Genomic DNA, 21,662 nt, shown 5'->3' with positions numbered 1-21,662 from the left:
GCAGGCTGCACAGGACCTTGTCCAGGTGGGTCTTGAATATCTCCAGAGTCTGAAGAAGACTCCACAACCTCCCTGGGCAGCCTGTGCCAGTGCTCCGTCACCCTCAGAGGGAAGAAGTTCTTCTTCATGTTCAGACGGAACTTCCTGTGCTTCAGTTTGTGCCCATTGCCCCTTGTTCTGTCGCTGGGCACCACTGAAAAGAGCTTGGCCCCATCCTCCTGACACCCACCCTTGAGATATTTATAAGAATTTATAAGGTCCCCCCTCAGCCTTCTCCAGGCTAAACAAGCCCAGCTCCCTCAGCCTTTCCTCACAGGAGAGATGCTCCAGTCCCCTCACTCTCTCCAGTAGCTACTCATCTTGCTTGAAGTGGGGAGCCCAGAACTGGACACAGAACTCCAGATGGGGCCTCACCAGGGCAGTGTAGAGGGGAAGGAGAACCTCCCTCGACCTGCTGGCCACACTCCTCCTAATGCACCCCAGGAGACCACTGGCCTTCTTGGCAGCCAGGGCACACTGCTCGCTCATGGTCAACCTGTCGTCCACCAGCACACCCAGTCCCTCTCTGCAGAGCTGCTCTCCAGCAGGTCAGCCCCAGCCTGTACTGGTGCATGGGGTTGTTCCTCCCCAGGTGCAGGACCCTGCACTTGCCGTTGTTGAACCTCATCAGGTTCGTCTGTGCCCAACTCTCCAGCCTGTCCAGGTCTCGCTGAATGGCAGCACAGCCTGCTGGTGTATCCACCACTCCTCCCAGTTCTGTGTCATGCAAGCCCACTTGACACATGCAAGCCCACATTACTCTCCTACTGCAATGTCCAAACCCGTGATACAAGCAAACGCAAAGCAACACTTCTGTTGTAAGAAACCTCAGCAGCTGGCAGCACGCTGTGAAACCCTTCTGCAGTGCCACCAGACATAATCTGCAGGAGCACAACTGTAGGTAGCACTTACTGATACTGATCCAGAAAACTCCGCACATGGCAGCTCATTCGCACCATCTGCTACAGAAATGTCAGTCAAGGGGAGCGAGGTAGACACCTGGGGGTGTCCACACTGAGAGATCACTTTGACGAGGAAAGAAACTCCAGTGGGGGGAAAGAAAATCTATAAAAAAACGAATAGCTTGTGCTGTCAAAAGGACTAAAGCTTCTGAGGAAGAGCAGCAGCTGGCAGAAGCGCAGCCAGCCCGAGTTGTAGCAAACGTCCCGAGCTCCCGGGAGCCAGGCAGCCCCGTCCTTTCCACGCTTCAGTGTCTGACAGGTCTCCTGGGGGTAAAGCTAGCAGCCGTTTTTCAGGGCTTTCAGCAGCACAAATGGCTGGTGAAAAGTACAAGGAACATACATCCCCTACGTAAAGTACCCATCCAGCTGAACAAGCCCCAGCAACAGCTCAAATCAAGGATAGCTCCTTCTTTCAGAACTCACAGCGGGAGCGGCAGCCCTCAGCTGACTGTCTCCAAGGCGTAACCCAGCTGCCGCCCGGGAAACAGGACTCGCCGGGCTCAGCCGGAGCAGGAGCTCTGCCTCCAACCTGGCAGACCTCGGGCGAGGTTCACCTCACGCTGTGCTCCGGGTCTGTCTTGGGGTGGGACAACCCACGCTTGAGAAACGCCGGCTGAGCAGGCCTTGAGGAGGGACAACAGAGGGGGTCCGGACCGCAACACGGAGACCGCAGGGGAGCAAACAGCGCGAAGGGGAACTTTTTAAGGAAGGGAACTGACACTCTAAGGAAAGATTGGGGGACTTCAGGGTTTTTTTGCATCAGAAATATGTTACAGTCCCCTACATGTCTGGGAGAAGCAAAAATTAAAAGGACAAGCAGTTCAGAAAAAAAAAGGACCAAAAGTAGCAGCTTCACTTAGTACAGGAAAAGTGTCCTGTGTTCACCATAAATAGCGGCAGGCGAGACATGCCTTGACACAGCCACTGGTGCGGATGTGCTTAAATCCACTACGGGTAACTCAGCCCTCTTGCTTCAGAACAAACCAAAACAAATTATATTGCTAAATTATGATTATTGTAATCCAGTATTTGAGACCATCTCATCTCCACAGATTATACAAAGCTCAACGTCAATACTTCAGATGTGACCGTAAATGTACACGGCCAAGCTAATTAGAGGAGGGAAGCAAATGTAAGAGGAGACCTAAAAGCACACCAAAGGGTGGGAGGTTGAAAAGAAATAACAAGTAGTTGCACATTGGCCAGACAAACAAACTTTGTCAGAAATTCACCCTGCAAGAGCACAGTCCCATGAGAGAGAGTTCTGCAAAGATAACGAGGGCCTGTACAGAACATCACGCTCTGTGCTGTGCCCCCGCCCAAATCCAGGTCCATCTGTACTATCTCTCTTTAAATTTGAGAAATACTAATTCTGCCGTTTGAATCTATTTTACATAGGACATCGACGCTTCCACGCAATTTTAAAAGTCATACAAACCACAGGCAATCATTTTCCCTTCCGATATCTGTCCAGTGCAGCTGAAAAAAAAAAACGCCTTGTACTACACAGAACGCCTGTCATCAGTCTGCTCAGTATCACGGTAAGTGCAGATCGGCATTTCCCAGCTTCTGCAAAGTCTGCAGTATTCTTTAAAACTAATGGAAAAAGCTTACCCAGTTTTCAAGCTGACCAAGGCATCTTCAACTCCTTTCTGATTATACTTCGTCATGTAAAGGTGCATATCAGGGTAGTTGTTTCTGATATTCCTCTCGGTGCTTCCATTCGGGACCGTTCCAAACCGAAAAGGAGGTGAATAATCATGCGGCCGTTGGAACTGGAGAGAAATGGGACAAGCAAAGTGTTTTGGGTGTTCAAAATGCGAGGAAGGGCAATTTCAGGTTGAAAAAAAACAGGAGTTGTACAAGCTGCCTCAGATTTCTTCTAGGCAAATGCTTTGGGTTCATTCAGCTCTGTCATACCAGAAACTGTGTCTTCCCACTGGCTGAACTTACAGAAACACCTACACTTGAAGTAAAGCCAGCTCCATTTCACCGTTCTGAAGACTTTCTCCCATGCCTTGTAATACAGCAGGACCCCAGAAACCGGAGCAGAGGGTCAGTGGAAGATGTTCCTCATCTGCCCGTATCTCCCTAGAGAGCCCAGACAACAAGCAGCCCCAGTGGCAAACAGCAACCCAAAGCAACTCGGATCTTGCTGACAGTCATTTCGCACCTTCACCTCAGCTGGGACACTCTGGGTCTCCGCAGGGAGGGACAGGGCGCGGGGCTGTTCTCGCCTCTGCCCCAGGGGCTCAGCAGCTGAATCACCCGACTGAAGAGGGCTTACGGAGACCTCAGCCTACCATCCCAGCCCCTGTTTATTCCTGCAGTTTAAAACTGCAGGCCATTTACTGGGTGGCACATGGCTTTATTCTAAAATTCTGTATCCCCACTGCACCAGCCCAGGGAAGCCAGGGCGGATCTCCGCAGCAACAACAAGAGCTCAGGGCACGCTCGGGCTTCAGATTTTGAAATCGTTCAGATAATCTCACATCAACTTTTGCTGACAGAGGTGAAGATTGTATACGCGCCTTTTCAATACCTCCCTTTAAATGCCGAGCGACACTTCAGGACGAAGTGAAGATGTTTCTTTAAGAAACAAATGACAAAAGGCCACTCTGATTAGAGGAACTACTGGCTAATGAGGAAATTCAATTGCGCATTGGTAACAGCAGTCACCCATGAATTCCACGGTAAAATGCACTCTCTTTTTACTGCTGAGGTTAGAAGTGCAACCTATATACCCTGTGCTGCAGGAGACAGCTGATCTTTATACAGCTGCTGCTGCCTGCGGGCTACGCATGCAACACTGCTCTTTTCCATGTGTGGTCTCAGGGCCTCAAGAATTCCCAGGATCCAGTGTCAATTGCCAAAGAGCATAGAAATAGGCTCATATAAAAACTGGGAATATTTTCAATTCCATCAAACCTTGACTGTGAAATTATTGCTGCAACAATATTTTCATGTTACAGAACTATAATTAAATGCTTCATTTTAATTAAGCGTATTTTGACAAAGCATAAAGGAATGAACTATTTTTCTCTATTCGCTCAGCTAACAGATGTCTTACTTCTCTCATTTTCCCTTTTCACAGCTTTACTGTTTAAATTATTACTTCGCTCCTACTTTACACATACTAATTGACCCATGCACTAAAATTACACTGTATACTAGTCACGGTTCTTAGGCTATATTTGATATCTCCTTTTTGTGTTTATTATGCAACACTGAGACAAACCCTGCACTTAAATATGTCCAGAGATTCTACTGATACAGATGTAGCTTGCTATTAACTTTATTTAAATCTACAGCTAATTAATCCCTGAAGTCGTGAGATGGTTTCCAATATCTCCTAATGTCTGTATCAAATTTTACAACCAATAGAAATGGAAAAAAAAAAATGAAAGAAACAATGCCGATTTCATGCCCTGCAAACATTGCTGCTGTTCACGCAGCTGCCATTGTTTGGCAGTTCCCCTGTGGTGAGCATTCCGCAGGCGGGCTCCCGGATCCTGGGCTATGGCAGGGGAAGCCAGGGAACAGCAAGGGTATGGTGGAGCATCCTGGTAATTCAGAAATGGAGTTTGGTTCTGAATAGTCTCCCTTTTCCAGAGCATTCCTAGGAGTTTAAACTGTTGGGAGGAGTTTTCTCCCACAGGCCTGGCTGAAGGCATTGAGGTGTCTGTCCGAAACCGAACGTTCACAGAATGCAAAAATATTTCTGCAAGAGAGCCAAGAGTAACAAAAAGTACCAGTTTGTTCAAAGACCGTGGGGATAATGAGCAATTCAAGTGATGACATCATTCATATGAGGAAGTCAAATATAGAAAATCCAGAGAGAAACGGTTCCAAGCACCATCCATTGTCTGGAATTTCATGGCATGAGACACCTAACCAACAAATTTTAACAGTCACACGGAGATAATTTTTTTGAAATGATTGCTACTCCTGCCTGCTCCCAGGCTGCTTGTAAAGGAGAAAGAAAAAGTTTAAAATCTTTTTACTAATGGTGCATTCATATCTAAAACGTGTAACGTTTTCATCACTAATTTTAAACTCCTACTCTGTGAACTGACACGTCCTGGAGAAGCGTACAGGCTCTGTGACCACAGCAAAGATGCACGTGGCAGGCATGAGAAGAGAGAGAAAAAAGCCTCACGTCTCTACACACGCTCATATTCCCTGAAGCCCCATGACGGGAAATAACATATATCATGTCTGCTAGGAAGCAATTTTCTTCCTAGACATTTTCTGAAATGTTAACTTTTTTTAATCACTAATAAAAATCCTCAAATTGACTGTGCAAGTGCCCTGCTTGAACCACAGTTGTGGAGAGATCTGCTGTTCTGCAGCAGACCAACCCATTCCACCTGGTTTGCCCACGCTCTGCCAGCTGCTGGAACTGCGACACAGCGACAAAACTCCCGTCCTACCGACGGAGGGATGCCAAACAGGACGGCTGAACTGAGGAAACAGTCCTATTGCTTATACTTTTTTACCTATATGCCTTAATAGAACCAACAATTTCATTAAAGTCAGTAAAGTGATCTTTCACAACCATTAAATACTGACTTAACGCCACAATTTGCACGCTTGCCTGAGAAGGCTGGTATTCCGAGCAGTTGTGTGTTCTTGTTCAGCAGTATTTTCAGGAACTGTGGAAAACATTACCAAAACAGTAGAAAATCTTCTCCCTCTGCTAACACAGATTTTAATGGAAATTATGGCTGGCTTGAAGTGATAAAAACACGCCCATATCTGAACTCTCTGCTTTCCTCTTTTACCAGATGGAAAACACTGACAATCTGATTTCTGATCTTTGAAAAATATAGCTACTGTGTTTAGTAACTCCAAGGCTATGATTATAATCATCAGTTACTGAAATGCAGTCAGTATTTATGTCTGACAGCTCTCGAAAAGCACTGTCAAGGTCTAGTATTGAAGTGGAGAGCTGGACTGGGGTGAGAGGGTCACCCTCACCACCCCAATCCTCCGCGCTGCCTGCTGACCTCAGCCTGCTCTGTACTGACACAGACACAGCTCTGAGTAACTACAGAATTTGTGCCATCTTACTGCACAGAATTATAAAGCCAGCATTACAGGAATACTGTGGATCTTGCAAAAATAAGGGACTTGTAAATGGCATAGGTAAGGCTTCCCATGAACGTTGAAGAGGATCCCCTAGACCACATGCCCGTGGGGCAGCTCTTCAGATGTGAGGGGGTGGAGGAATCACAGCAGATAGACACTTTGCAAGGCAATTCCGTCCACTGCTGCCTACTCGCCCTTAGTAATCTTCTCTCTTTCATCATGTGAAGAAGGCATCAATGGTCTCAAAAGTAATAAGTGCTACGAACGGCAGCTTTGCTAGATACTTTTGGACTCATTTTCTGTACCTTTTTATGAACACAAAGCTTTTAAAAATCTTTTACATACACAAGGATGTCAAAATACAATTTTCTTCTCATCTTCTGAATCATTGGAGTTTATGAACACCCACCTCTAGTAACTCCAGTACATGCTGTGCCACGTATTTCTGGGTGACACACAGATGACACAACATCCAAACTCATTAGCAGAATCATGAAGGTTGAGGAAGCTATCAAGAGGTCTTGAAGCCAGGCAGGGTAAAGAGCACGTTATGGGGTGTTCAGCAAACCTGGAGAACCAGACGCTGGAGTGCAACACGCTGCCTGAGTGGGCAGACATTCCGTGCCGAGGGTCAGGGACGGCTGCTCAGAGAGAGCAGGGTTTTCCTGAGCTTGCTCCTCCATACTCTGTCCTGTGCGGAGTTGGGCGGAGAGACCCCGGGATCTCTAACTTGGAATACTTTATGGCACTGGTGAAAGAGCTTGACTCTGCAGTTGTGGCAGTGGGAAAAAGGGGACGGGAAAGAATACTAAACTGATACACCAGCCCAGAAGTTTTTTCAAAAATGTATTGAACTTGTAGATATTACTTATTTAAAATTATATACTTCTGTCCCTTCCCACCAGCCTTTGCCTATTACCACTCTGCTTGCAGCAAGGCCCAGAGTTCTCTACTGAACAAACGTAAATTGTTGCAAATGTCTGAACTATGCTCCTCCTCACAACATCGCAGAGACAAGGCAAAGAGGGGAGAAAAAGAATTTAACATGAACCAGATTATATTCCCATAAATTAAGCTTAATTATTTGAATTTTTAAAACCCAAGAAACTTCAGGATTGTAGAGGAGGCAAAACTTGTGTACGACAAGAAGAATGTTTCAAAATAGATCATTGCTTTTCTGGACTTCTGGCTTGTTTAATTTAATCAGAAAAGGCTTGGCTCCCTTGATTTATCTCTATAGGCTTCAGGCAGAATTTGAAGAACCATAAAATAAATACAAAGGTGGCAGATCAAACAAATGATCAGAAGACCACACAAAAGCAGATGCTATTTTCTGATTCAAGTATTTTTCTATTTTTCTTTGGCTTTTTGTGGAAATAAAATCCTACTTTACAGAGAGAACAGAAAAATGACAAAACCAGGGAAGTGCTTAGCCCAAAGCTACAGAACCAGTGCTGACATCTTCCCAGCCCACAGGTGAGAGCGGCAAGCAGCCAGCAGAGAGGACAACACGGGCGGCTGGCCGGCCCAAACCCAGCGCCGCACCGGTTGCGAGCCAGATCCTGCCAAACCCCAGACTTCCCAGAAAAACGCTCTGCACTTTCGCACAAACAAGAGAAAGGCATTGCTCAAATCCCTTTTTTTAATCCTCAAGAGAAGAACACCTTTTATCTGTCTCTTACTAAGAAAATTCTCTTAAAACAGAGGTATGTTTAATAGTCTTCAGACTCTTTCAAACGTTTTGCGACAACAGAACTTAGTGAAAACAAAACTACTGTCACCTTTTGTTTCTTTTTATCTCCCTTTCCTCTAGCCATGCTTGCAATTCACGCTTTGATACTTCAGGAGCTCGATCAAAGGCTGCTCATAAAAAGCAGTTAAAACAAAAAACAGACACAAGGCTATCTGAGCTGTTGCCTTCTTTTGAAAAACAATTTCCTTTATTTTCTGTCCTTTGAGATAAATCCCTTGGGAAGTTCTCCCCTGTGCTGTTCTCTATTTAAATGTTACTTCTTAGTGTCAATATTTAGTTTCATTTTAAAACAACTGGGCACAAACTTGAAAACAGCATGCCCTCATATATTTTGTGCCTGTCACAATAGTAATTCTGCAAATGGACTTCAATCCCTCCACGCAATATCACTATTACAAACAGTCACACGAATTAAATAAAAGAAGTAATTGTTAGGTTTCTGATTTATAAGACTATTGATTAAAATTCACAAGTACAAAGATCTGTCTTTCAGCAGAAGAAAGTTCAGTCAAGCTAGAACAGTATGAAAAATAAGCATATTTATCATTTGTCAGTTTGTGTGAAACTCGAATACAGCTTAAGTGAACTCCCAGAGTCTGGTGCTCAACGTGCAAATGTCACCGAAGTGCTTGAATTAGGCAGGCATCTTCCACAAACACGTCAAAATTCTGCGCCTTTTCCTATGCAATTTACAGCTCACTTCAACGTGATAACACAAACCCTCAAACTTATTACCCCTGTTTATTTTTCCTATTTACTCTTGCCATGTACAAGCAAAATATTCAAACGTCCACTGACAATATGTATCATTTTTTGTTGTTTATCTTTACTATTTGTGCTGGCACCACTTTAAATCTGAACTCTCTCTATAGCTTCTTTTCACACTATATCGAAAGCAAAAAGACATTCGTTCAGGAGCATTAACTGGCTTCTGATAATTACTGGATAGTTGCTGGTTTTATGAATATTTTTTCAATTCATATATTATTAATATTCAACACAGAAGTGTTAAAATAATTTTAAATACGCCTTCCCTGCACTCAAGCTGACATTTTTGTTCTTCAAGATTTTGTACATTTGTGAAGCATTTCCACCGTAAAATAAACGTACTTTTCCATTAATGCAGTCACTTTTGAAAAGGCAACTCAAAGACTTTGAAGACAGTCTGATATTTTCATGCTCCGAGTCTCAGGTTTGTTAGTAAGGGGTTACACTCCAAGTGAGATCATCCCACAGAATCACAGAATCACAGAATAGTAGGGGTTGGAAGGGACCTCTGTGGGTCATCTAGTCCAACCCTCCTGCCAAAGCAGGGTCACCTACAGCAGGCTGCACAGGACCTTGTCCAGGCGGGTCTTGACAAGGTCCTGTGCAGCCTGCTGTAGGTGACCCTACCCTAAAACTTCCCGTTTTAGCTTATTAGCTTGCTCAGACGTTTTTAGCACAAAGTACAAATTTGTAGGAGGATTATGAAGAATTGACACTGACCTCTTTTGAGCTGAAGACCTACCTTTTTATCACTCAGTCCGGTCACTTGGTCAACGAATTCCTCCTGAATCATAAAGGCAGCTAAGTTGGCAGTGTAACTGGCCAGGAAGATGACAGCAAAGAACGCCCAGACCGACACCATGATTTTACTGGTCGTCCCTTTGGGGTTCTGCACAGGCACAGAGTTGTTGAACACCAAACCCCACAGCAACCACACTGCCTTCCCAATGGTAAAGGATGGTCCGTGGGGATCTGCAATTGCAAAGAGCAGTATTTTTGCTGCAATTCAATTAAATTTTGGCAAGATACCCTACGTAATAACAAGAAAGTGCTCACAAAGATATAGCTAAAAAGTATTTCAATACGTATTCACATGCCATATCCAATGGAAACATAGGATTTACCATAGGTACCCTCTATTGTCATGACATATATTTCCTTATTTGTAAAATATTGCAACGTTTTCTATGTGGCATTTACTTCAAAAGGTTTAAAATGAAAATGGAAAGCATAGGTTCAGAGGAGAAGCAACCTGGTATGTCTCTTGCGGTGAGGTACATGCTGCAGCATTGCCCCTTTCAGTCTTCATGCTCACAGATATGTAAAACGGGAAACTGTGGGTTTAAGTCTTAATGATTCAATTCTAGTACATGTCTCACCCCATTTATTTTGTACCCACTCCACTCTTCCAGCATTCCGCTTTTTGAACTTTATGTAAGCATAGTGGCAGAAGCGGATTAGTAATGCTATTATTCACTTAAGAGACCTTATTTGTAGAGCCATCGGAGAAGACAGGGAAGTTGTTCTTAACCAGCTGTAGGCAGGTACAGTGCAGTCATCACATATTGCTCGTCACCTAGACTCCCTTTAGCCTCAGTGGAGAGAAACAAGCCTCCCCTGAATGTGACTCATTTGACCTTTTTTGGAGTTTCTATTGTTCCACCAAACAGCATCAGCTCTGATGCAGACACCTATAGTATTACCTCGTTCCCTGCCCGGCCCCTTTATCCACGGGGTTGCACATTACAAATTCCGATTTAGTTATTAATTTAATTATAATTTATTTTAATAATTTCATTATTATTAAAAGAATAAAACCCAAAGTGGCTACACTCAGTGCATGTTCTCATTTCAGTGGAAATGCTCTCTAACACAGTGCAAATTTTTCACCATGCAATCAAGCACAATATCTTCGATTACCGTCTTTCTATTCTGCAGCAGTGCCAAGAAGATAGAGTGCAGTAAAATAAACACAATGGACCCGACTTTTGGTTCATGAAACTACCTTCTAAAGCCGTTTAAGACTGAGCTGATACAGCTATAATATGTATTTTCTAAATAACAATGATAAGGCAAATATACGCCAAGAAAGCAGTCTAAAGTTCTGCTTATGCTAGCAGAGCTTGTATTACCACCCAGCTTCATCCTGCCAAACATGCCTAGAGAAACGAGCAATCTACATCAAGATTCCCATTTATTTCAAGCTTCCCATATTTCAAACGAAGGGCAGCTGGATTCACGGCTAGTCTCTAGAGCTAAGTTAGGATGGTCTAGGGCCATAATATGCCTTTGTAGCCATAAGCGCACTAAAGAATCCATTCTGGCACATGAGGTGGCACAGAAAAGAACAGCCAAGCCCTGATGCCCAGTGTCTATATTCACCCTTGATCTCCCCTTGGTAAAGACAGTGCTTGCTTTGGACAGGTTACGCATTTACCATCGTACTGAAATGGTAACATCGCCTGAACATTACAATCATCCCCTCTTTCAGGGAACAAACCAGTCATAATCCAGAAGAAACCATGAGCTTGTAACAGTCTCCAGAACTGCCTTCACCAAGCCGGAAGATTTCATGTTATGAAATGAGGCAAGTATGGTTTAGAAATTAAAACCAGGCTGCGCTCTGAACTGTGAGTAAAGAAAAGGAAGGATGAGGGCACCACAAGTGTCCTTCTGCCACTGGCCTTGTATCAAGGACGAGTTCATCAGACTTTTTATAGAGACTATATAAACACCATAACTGCTAGTTTTCCAGATTACCCACTAAGCCACACCAGTTTAGACCATTATCTCTGAACTAACCGTGAATTGGTAAGAGTCAGGAGTCTGTAGAACTTATTCCAATGCTCTTTTAAGCTGACACTCTACAACTGATATAGTACACTAACTAAATGCTGCCTGAATACGACTGTCTCTGATACCACTTACCCTTCTATATGTCTTTATTGCAATGAATTACAATACAAACATAAGCATATAAGCCCCTGAGAAACCATATTTTAAATGAAGAGCAAACATAGTTTCATAGCTGCTTTTACTGCTTCATTCCTACCTCATGCTTATTTTAAAAGATGGAGGGCAAGGGATGGGCAATACATGATTTTCTTAACAGCTTCAGAGTGTGTGAAATGCCAAGCTTACCTCTGCCCTGTGCTAAGTTCCTGTTATATCCCACAGGACTAAAGTACTCGAATATAAAGACAGCCATGGCGGACACGATGAGAAGCATCACAAACATCATCACCCAGACAGAAGCGCTAAAAGGCTCTGCAGCAAAAGAGAGCAGAGAAACAGAAACACAGTTCATTAAACCAGGCGCAGCACGAGAATTCTCATCTCTTCAGCCAGACAAGCCCAGCAGCTTGCTTTAAATTAGCTTTCACCAACCCAAACGCTAGCAAATAACTAAGTAGGAACACATGAAGAACTGCTGTTACTATACACAAAATTCATACAGTCAAAATCTTAAATGTAAGTCGCCATTCAAAAGCAATGGCTGCACACTTTTCTTTGACAAAGCCTTAACTGACACTGAGTGGCAAATAATTGCTTTTACTCGCTGCTTGTTCAGTTTACAACCCGGTAGCCCATTTCTATTTATCCTGTGTTATATGTGTATATCAACAGAAGGGTCTGACCATTGCGACTGCATTTCTGCAGAGCAAAAGCAACTCAACATAAGTTTCATAGAATTGGTAATTCAGTGAAGTAGACCTCTCTAGTTTTCTACCCAAAGAGCGTTAGGGAAAAAAGCTAAATGTGTTCAAACGAAAGTTTTTGTTTCAGAATTTTTTTCTCTCTGTGTTTGCTTTCATCTACCTGTGATGAAGATGCTGTTTTTACTGCCTGCAAACACAACCTTTTGAAAGTCTCCTCTTGACCTGGGAGCAAACTTCTGAAATCAAAAGGTTTGCACAGAAAACCGAATGTCAGTTTGAAAGACAGAAAAACCCCGATTAAGTAAAAGAAGTAGGTTGGAACAGAAAACTAAAAGCAGATTCAAATACCAGACTAAGCACCAAGTTTTTGAAAGGACTGGATTGGGTAGCAGTATGTGATGACATGTAACTGTCATGGTACAAGGATACATGTAAGCAAGGTTTTGTATGGCAGAGTAATACCTCTTCATCAGGTCTGCTTAGCTGGGGGCAGTTTATGTCCTAATTTTGGTCGATAATGCAAGTGTGAGTGTTCTCTGAAGTGTGAGTAAAAAAATTTTAATATACAATTTCAAATGAGGACAGAATCAAGCAGCAACTGAAATGACAAGCAATCAGTGTGTTCCAATGCTTCACCTGCTTTGCAAGCCCAAGAGGTTCCTCCAGCCCAACCTCCTCAGTCTTTGAATTCAGGTTAAGACTTTCACCCCTGAAAATCCTTCCATCGTTGCAGGAAACGCCTCTGAGCGAGAGGTGAGATGTGCTAGGCCCCACAGCCCAGCCGGATCCTTGCCAGACTTGGCATGAATGATGCACCCTCAATCAGAATCAAGTGTAATAATTTGGGCCCCAGGATGGAAATCTCAGGAGATCATTTGCCTTTGCTACAATGGCTTCAGAAATTTGGAACCAAATTCCAAAGAGCCCCACTGGTGATTTTGGATGCGAACTAAAAAGGGGAGGCAGGAACATTTTCAGCCAAAGTGTTCTCTTTCTGTTTTAAAATAAGGTTAAGGAATAGGGGGAGTTATTATTTTTAAAAAATTTTATTTTCAGGAGAGGTTATGAAGTTCCTTCAATTACCATGATTATTTATTTGGAAGACAACAGTAAGTTAGCAAAGTAATAAAATACTTAAAAGGCAGAGAAAGATCCATTCAATTACAGCCAGGAAAAGCACATTATGTAGTCAAATACAGTTAATAACAAATATTCTATGAATTCACATGTTAACTGGAATAAACTGGAATTCACTGAAAACTATCACACAATTTTGAGCAAGTTCTCATAGAAGAAAGCAAGCCTGATAAAACTCTTCTCAAAAGCAACAGCATAGAAACAGCCACGGCAATTTATCAAAATAAGGCAAAGGGCAAAACAAGCTGAGGCGAAAAAGTGAGCCATAAACAACAGTTAAAGCAGGATGCTCTTTAATAATTCAAGCAGTCTGGTAACGAGGTGGAGAATTAAAAGAAGCAACAGGAAAATAAAAAGCCATTTAGAATAGCAAGCAGTAAGATTGAAGAAGTACAAAATCAATTGAATAACAAAACGGCTTCTCCTGTCATATGAGAGATCAGATTATACATCCAGCCCTGTTCTTCGATTTTGCTGATTCCCCCCGGCAAGCAGCAGGTTTTATCAGAATTTTCTGATCTGGCAGAAAAATACTAATATATGGCTTGCCAGTGTACATTTCCAATGATTGGCAATGGAGAATATTCAGCAATGAAAAAGCTGTCATACTCCACTAACTTTGAGTTTTACCTCCCACCACCAAAACAATCCTTAAAACATACGCAAAATAAACAGGGGCACAGATTTTCTATTCCATGAATGCCTCCAAAAGAAAACTGGCCTCTTCCTCTCAAAAACATAGACGTGGATTTGAGGTTTCCCTTGTTTTGTTTATTTGTTTAAAGAAGATTGAATAAAATCTTCACAGAATCTTTAAGAACTTTATTTGTGGATCTAGTATATATGAATTTTGGTACGATATGAAAATGTTTTGATGTGGCTGAAACTCTCCTGTGAAGGAGACGTCCCCATCAGATGCAGACCTGCGCAGACAAGGAGGCAGCGGCTGTCAGCCCATCAGTTACTGGGATCTGCTGGACACAACCACCAAACGGAAAACCTAGCCCAGACAAAATCCTGTGCTTGTCCGCATTCGTAGCGACAAATCACCAAACCAGGTATTTCAGGAAGTATAATCAAGTGCTATTTAAAAAAAAAAAAAAAAAAGTATTTCACAGATTTAAAAAAAAAAATCTTTTAAAAGAATTATGTAAGAGGACTCTACTCTTAGATGTTCACTTAATTAAAACAAAATTTCTCTGTGAGTAAATTCAATTATCTGCCTGATAGTATTTCACATGGCAAAGCCTTCCACTACTACGCACACCTCTGTGACATACACAGTCAGTTCCAGGAAAGTAACCGTTTCATCTACGTCCGATACATCCTTCTGCGAGCACCGACGCAATTCATCGCTGCAGTAAAGCAGATTTCTTCTAAAGTAATGCTGTTCTGCAGAGCTTTATAAGAAGGGGTTGTTTTTACTTTTTGAATTGTATGTACGTCCAACTAGACCAATTACATTAAATGCATTTTGGAAAACTAATCATTGTTGTGAAGAATGCAGCAGCAGTCTCTCTTCTGACGGCAGCTGGCAGCAGGTTTTTAAGAGGTAAGCAGAGTCTGCAGTAAAAATCAACTGCACTTGCAGCGCACTTAGAAAACACCCCAGCGCTTCTATTTCAAATGACAATTTCAATACGCTGCAACTGCCATTTTAAAAATGAATTAACTTTACAAGTCAATGACTTATAGAAATGAAAAGCCACTATCTGAATATTTTCACTAAAAGTACAGCCTCTTATAATTTAATTAAAAAGTCTTCCATTCATTAAACAAAAAATATTAACTGCCACCAAAATCCATTTAGGTGCCACCAGGTCTGGGAGTTATTCGATTACTCATTGTCTTATATTTATTTGCATCAGCTTTGTAACATGCCTTTATGGAACAGGTATGAAAAATCACCTCTGGCTAAATGATGGCTCTTGTGCAAGAAAAAATAATGATTTGCCCACTTGTAGCTGATACTGCACCAACACTCCGCTCCTCAATGGCTACAAGCAATTTCAGTGGAAGTGAAGAATTTACACCTAGCTATCTAAAAAGAAGCTATACAATCAGGGACGTGAAAATGGCATCACTGGCGGCCCAATGGACTTGGACATACTAACCTGTTCCAGAAGATATCTGGAAAATTGTGATTTTTTTTTTTTTTTCCCCCAATTTCACTTCAATGATTTTAGTGTCACTAGCACTATTTTCCTGTGCAAAGTATTTTCAAAAATACTGGGCCCAAATATGCTATGAGAACCTTAACAGCATCGTGGGCTCTTTAGATCCATCTCATGGCTCACTCTGCTTTTGGTTTCAGGTAAATTCAGTCTAACCACTAAATATAGAAGCAAACAGTAAGCACTAAAAGAGAAGGAGAGGGAGATAATGAAAGGAGAAATTAACAACTGAAACAAGAAGCAAACAAGGCAAGAAGGCCACAGTCTTTATTTCTTTATATCCCATTTCCTTTCTGTCCAGCCTTTTATTTCTCTGCTCTATCTCCACTGTTCGGCTGCACCGCCACAACCCCGCTGTTCAACTGCATCGATGGAGAAACACTCCGCAGCTAGCGTGTGCCCCAGTGCAGCTCCAGTGTGCTCCACTGCAGCACCATGGCGTTGGGAAGCCCGAGGTAACTGTTAGCAAACCAGCTGTCAGATCTCCTCGACTCATAAGGCCATCTCTTTATCTTCACTAGTCTGCAAGGGGCTTTTAAACTATTTTGTGAATGTGAGAGTTTAAAAGATACAAAACCATTTATAATGGGCTAAACGAGCACAAATTAGTTTGTAAAGAAGCAGTTTTTGACGAGTCATTTACCCAGCTGAAGATTTTGGGGGATCAGTTTTCATACTGAAATTACTCTCATTGGTTTTCACTTACTGCACCTGAAACCAACAGCACTACCTTGATGTGCTAATAATCATGTTAAGCAGCATGTCGACACAGTACAAACTTCCTAACGTAAAATTCAAAACTTGCCAGAAACTTACCAGTGCACCACATAACTTAACAAGCAGTGAAACCTGCCCAACCCTACAGGAATGCAATTCAATGATCTGGAGGGGCTGGAGAAGCATACCTAGAAAAGCCGATGGTGAAACCGTGCCATTGCTCCGTGACACCATGACACTAATCCCAGTCTCCACAAACGGCACTGAAAAGTCCACCACTTCAGAGCGCTCTTCGTTGATAGTGAGAGACCCCACAGCCATAACCGCACGATGATACACCACCTGATCCACAAAGAGAAGACACCGCCAATATTACTCAGTCAAGAATACTGCATTTCTCCCAAAGAATTAAAACCAAACATCGCTAAGTTCTTACTTAAGAGCTTTTTTACCTAACAGAACTTACTTCACCAATCATTCCATTCCACACATTATTGACTTTTTTGCCATGTTTCCCATTAGTCACCAAATACAGGTCATAGGTGAACTTCACGGTTTTAGACAACTTCTTCAAGATATCAATGCAGAATCCTTTGCAGCACTTCTTTACATTAGTTCCCTCATTAGTTGAGTTGCTGTCAACAGAGAAGAGACATAAACTTTTCTACTGGGAAGAACAGAACCACCACAACAGCAAGATCCAGCATACCTGGCAACAACATTTTGTCACACTTGTGAGTGACCGTGTTTTTCTGAATCGAAGAGCAATCAAAGCAGGGGACTTTTCTCCAGACAGTATGGCACAGTGGTATTTATGCTGGAGTAGTTCATCCTGTACCACACTTCAGCATAAATGTACATTTGCAATAGAAGACATCCTCAAATTGTTACAGACTAATTAAAACAGGCTTATTTCAACATAACCAGAAACAATTCAAAGAGGACTCATTAAAACAATCCAATCTTAGAATGCAATCTTCTTTCATGCCACTGAAAAGGGCTAATTCTAGTCGACTTTGAATTTACTTTAAACTCACTATCGTGTTGTTAATTCAATGTGACTTACACATATATAACCAGAATTTTTCAACTTCTTAAAAAGGAAGATGTACAAACAAGAGTGTACCATGTGGGAAAGTGAAAAAGAAAGAGGAAACAAAATGCAGAAGGAAAAGCAAATGCAGGAAGCAAGAGGAAAAGAACAGCAAAGTGTCAGAAAACAATTATACAATGAAAGAAGCAAGGCAAAGAATTAATACGAAAATGGGGGAATATATTTTGCGCTCAAAAAAAAAGAGGACTGTTGTGTATTTACTTACTTAATTTTGACAAATTTACGGCATGGCACAGTGTTCTTTTGGCAACTCTCCATCAGAGGATCCACATCCTCGACAATGACAAAGGGAGCCTCCTCCAGGGTGACAATACTCAGATGGTTATCGTCTGGGTCGCTGTCTGCGAAGGAGCTGTACCTTGGCCAGACAGAGTACTTCAGGCTCAGCGAGTTGTTCTCCCATTTCCCCACCTGAAACACCAAGACACACGAGCTGCTAAGAGCCGCTGGCTTGGTTGACAAACGAGATCTCATATTAAATGTGCTGGGACACAGGTACAGGAACTCACATTGCCAAGACTGTTGTCCTGGGGTTTTGTCATCAAAATGACTTTAGAACTTGTCAGTAACTGCGTGAAGTGAGAACACGCACTGTGGTAAAGACAAGTAAGGCCCCGATATTTTAAGAGATAACAGCTTTATGAAGACTGGATGACGTCAGTTAACACTGCCTACCACCCGCCTGTACCTGCCCTCCACCTCCACTGGAGCCAGAACAGCAGCCAGATGCTCCACTGGCAATCGGGGCCAATATGCAGGAATAAGAAAACAGCTTCTCAAAAACAGAAAAAGAAAACTAACCCCTCCACACATACATATACATCAGACTGATAACGAAAGTGTCATAACACCTTTTCTGTATCTTCTCAAAAGAGAAGACTTTTCTGTTCTTACAGTTTGAAAAGCCATGGTGCAAAACTTGACTTAGGGTTCCACCGGACCTGAGCCAGGACAAACCCTGTATTTAGTAAACACAAGTTCAGTTGTGTGTGATTTAGTTCTTATTCGAAATAATTTATTATATTCTGCTTTAGTTAATTCCAACTGTTGGGGGAGTTTAAGAAAGCATACCCCACTTTACATTAAAACTGTCTACTTATTTACTATCATAAATTATCCCTTCTAAATTAACCTACATTTCATTCCACTTCCAAAGGGGCATACATTTTAAATATTTTGAAAACTCTCATGTTTTCTTCCTCAGATTATGGAAACTACATTGTATCCATAAATTTAATAGCATGTTTCACCCGAGTAGCGATGACAGATTATATAAATGAGCCAGCAATCCACAAAATTTATAACCTAAAGCATGTTAATAATTCTTCAGTGGCTTAAGCTAAACAAATTATAACATAATCATGAGACTGCTGAAATATTTGTTTTGCAAAGAAAATGGTGGGAATTAACAATATAGTGAGAGACTCAGGTCCTAAAATCAAAAAAAAGTAAAAAAATTGTCATCTACCTTCTGTCTTCTAAAGACTTTTAAATGAATCACAAAGATTCCCGAAGAACACGGTTTATATCCATTCCTATTTAGGGAAGCATATAAGCACACGCCCTTCGCAGGTTCTTTTCAATCCTGTTTATAAATTAAGATGCTTTGCTGAACTTTAAAGTGGGAGGCAGAAATGCCAAATCTCTATATACTTGAATTAGGAAATTCAAACTATCTCAAGGGAATCAGGAATTCACAGCTAAACCAACGGGAACTGGGCAAAGAAAGATTTACACTATGTACAGTTTGACTACAAAATTTACCCAAAACACAACAGATGAAGCCTTTGTGAGAAACATCATTTCATGCACAGGGAAACAAATCTGTTTCACTCTGCAGGAGACAGTTCTACTGCAAAAAGAGTTTAATCGCCAAGCTATGGTACACAGTCGCACTCGCAGCGGAGTCTGCGGTGGTTTACGTTAGCTTGCGCAGTCTCGTTTCCATCTACGCCCCAAGTAGGCCACGAGGTTGGCCACCTGGAACAAGGACGCGTCCAGCCATCTCAGTACTTCAGCCTGCAGCAAGCGTGCCACGTCCTGCCACGCGTTTCAGCAGGGGAAACCGCACCCGACCGTCCGCCTGCCCCAGCCAGCATGAAGCACAGAAACGCGCCCAAGGCGCAGCTGCCTCTGCGTGCTGAGGACCGCAGCCGCGGCAGCACCCGCCTTCCCAAGTCACCGGCCACGGGGTCCCGGGGGGAGGCAGCTTTGCCCACCACCCCCTGCACCCGCGGCACGGCCGCAGGCACCAACGGGAACACGTGCTGCCCGCCACGACTGGCCTTCGCCTAAGCCAATCGATAATGGGACGACTCTTTTGATGCTGCAAAAAGAAGAATCATGATACTCTTTCCTACTTCAACTGGAGTGACTGCCTTTTGCTTGTTCTAAGGAGGACAGAACCCATGATATTTTTAAATGGCTGAATCTGGGGAAATGCTAATTTCTTTTGACAGTTGCATCTGTATTGAAGTGTCCACTGAGTTTCTAATATTAGGTCAAAAGCTTTTTACCTCTCGCATTCCATGGATCTATCGCAATAGTCACTCCTTGTAACCTTATTTTAAAAAAATAATTAAAAATTAAGACCTTTCCTTGGGTCTTAGGGGCATCCCTCCTTCTCTGTCCAAAGAGTTCTACGGCTGCAGTCCCAGACAGTCACAACGACTTCATCTGGGCTTCACGTGGTGCACAATTCGCATGTCCATTGCAGGTCATCCCTGCTACCCCCAGTACAGTGAGCAACCCACAGCATCAACAGCACAGTGGAAAAACGTATGAGAGAAAGAGAGCAATGTCATAAGAATGGGAGAAAAGCAAGTGGCAGCAAAGCTCTGAAACCCTCGCTGGTGGGCTAAGAGTGGCAAATGAGGAAGGGCAGTAGCTAGAAAGAGCCGGTACGTCACTCCTTTTGTTTGGGAAATGTCTCTGCTGGATTTGCTTGTTATAATTAATAAATGGTTAGCACAGGCTTGGGACTGGCTCTGCCGCTGATGCTGGACTCACGAGTGAACACTTCCCATGTTTATTTGGCATTTGGGTTTTAAAATAGCTTTACTGTCAAAGACTACTTGTTGAATTCTATCATTCTGCTACAGTTTTGAATGATGAAAACACTTTTTTCTTTTCATTTATTTTAAGTGGAGGGTAAGAATTTAGTTTTATACAATTAAAGCACAGTCAAAATATGGAAGGATATTTATAATTGTATTAGAAGCCTTTTAGCTTGCGCAGAACCAATTATAGCATTGTTATTAATGTCTCATTCATTATTTACACGATGTTTTGTATCTTCACGTAATATTTCATTTTTTTGACGTCCTTGGGCAATTGATAGCATCCCTTTTTTACAGGGTGAAGGGTTGAAACGACACAGAAAATCTCTAGAACAAGCAAAACTAAAACATGAGCAGGTTCCTATTGAAATAAGGAGAATTTATGAAACTGAATCCATATGTAGCTGTCCTGCAGCATCAGCATTTATGTCACTTATGGACATCAGATCTAGGATTAGATCCAGTCAATATCCATACTGAATGCCTGTAAAACCTTCAAATGCTTAGGGAAAAAAACAACAGGTTATAACAACTAAACATACTCATTTTATTTCAGAACATTATAAAGAAGTCTGCTTCTAAAGTGTAAGAATTTGTGTGCAAACACAAATGTTAAGTCCTTGTTCAACACTGCCTCTTAAAGTGGCTTACCTCTGACAACAAAGCAAAATATCTGAGTTAGAAAATGCTCGCAAGTCCTGGTTTCACCTGTGAAGGTCATTCTAAATGCTGTGGAAATGGAAAAGTTCATATGTGAAATACGAGAAGTAAAATATGAAAAGTTCAGTTGCTGCTCTCAGCAGGAGACAACGGTGGTATTTGAATACACCATTTTACAGTTGAATAGTTTACCGACCTGGACTGCTTCAAAATTCAGCTGCCTCCAGTGTTCTGCAGCACTCATTTTCAGAGCGTGCTATTTCATATCTAACGATCAGCTACTGACGAAACACGCTAAATATGGCAACCTCCGACCACGTTCAAGCATCAAGATTTGAGGTAGAAGGGGTCTGTAAATGAGCAAGGTTATCTACTAATATTGGTGTCCCTAATACAGATATTCTTTATGCAACATTTTCTAAATATAATGACAAATTGTTTGAACAGTAGAACGCATCAATTGGCAGGTTAAACTACAAACCTCCAACATGGAGCAGCTGTGGACAGTAACTCTACACACTCTTAGCAG

At 42.3% G+C, this 21,662-nt stretch overlaps 1 protein-coding gene across 5 annotated transcripts in view; it reads right to left on the bottom strand.

The window, feature by feature from the left end:
* The window catches only part of GRIN2A (glutamate ionotropic receptor NMDA type subunit 2A), a 189,958-nt gene that overhangs the window by 42,059 nt on the left and 126,237 nt on the right, over positions 1-21,662 (bottom strand). For all 5 annotated transcript variants that reach the window (XM_075436447.1, XM_075436446.1, XM_075436448.1 and 2 more), the window contains exons 5-10: positions 17,620-17,825; positions 16,767-16,935; positions 16,489-16,642; positions 11,755-11,880; positions 9,356-9,585; positions 2,616-2,776 (exon numbers count right to left, since the gene is read on the bottom strand). In XM_075436447.1, the coding sequence (XP_075292562.1) occupies positions 2,616-2,776; positions 9,356-9,585; positions 11,755-11,880; positions 16,489-16,642; positions 16,767-16,935; positions 17,620-17,825 (1,046 nt within the window). The remainder of the gene's footprint in view (positions 1-2,615; positions 2,777-9,355; positions 9,586-11,754; positions 11,881-16,488; positions 16,643-16,766; positions 16,936-17,619; positions 17,826-21,662) is intronic.

This window comes from Opisthocomus hoazin, chromosome 15 (genome assembly GCF_030867145.1).
Source record: "Opisthocomus hoazin isolate bOpiHoa1 chromosome 15, bOpiHoa1.hap1, whole genome shotgun sequence".
NCBI lineage: Eukaryota > Metazoa > Chordata > Aves > Opisthocomiformes > Opisthocomidae > Opisthocomus > Opisthocomus hoazin.
The sequence above is the reverse complement of the archived record's forward strand: the minus strand, read 5'-3'. Positions and strand labels throughout refer to the sequence as shown.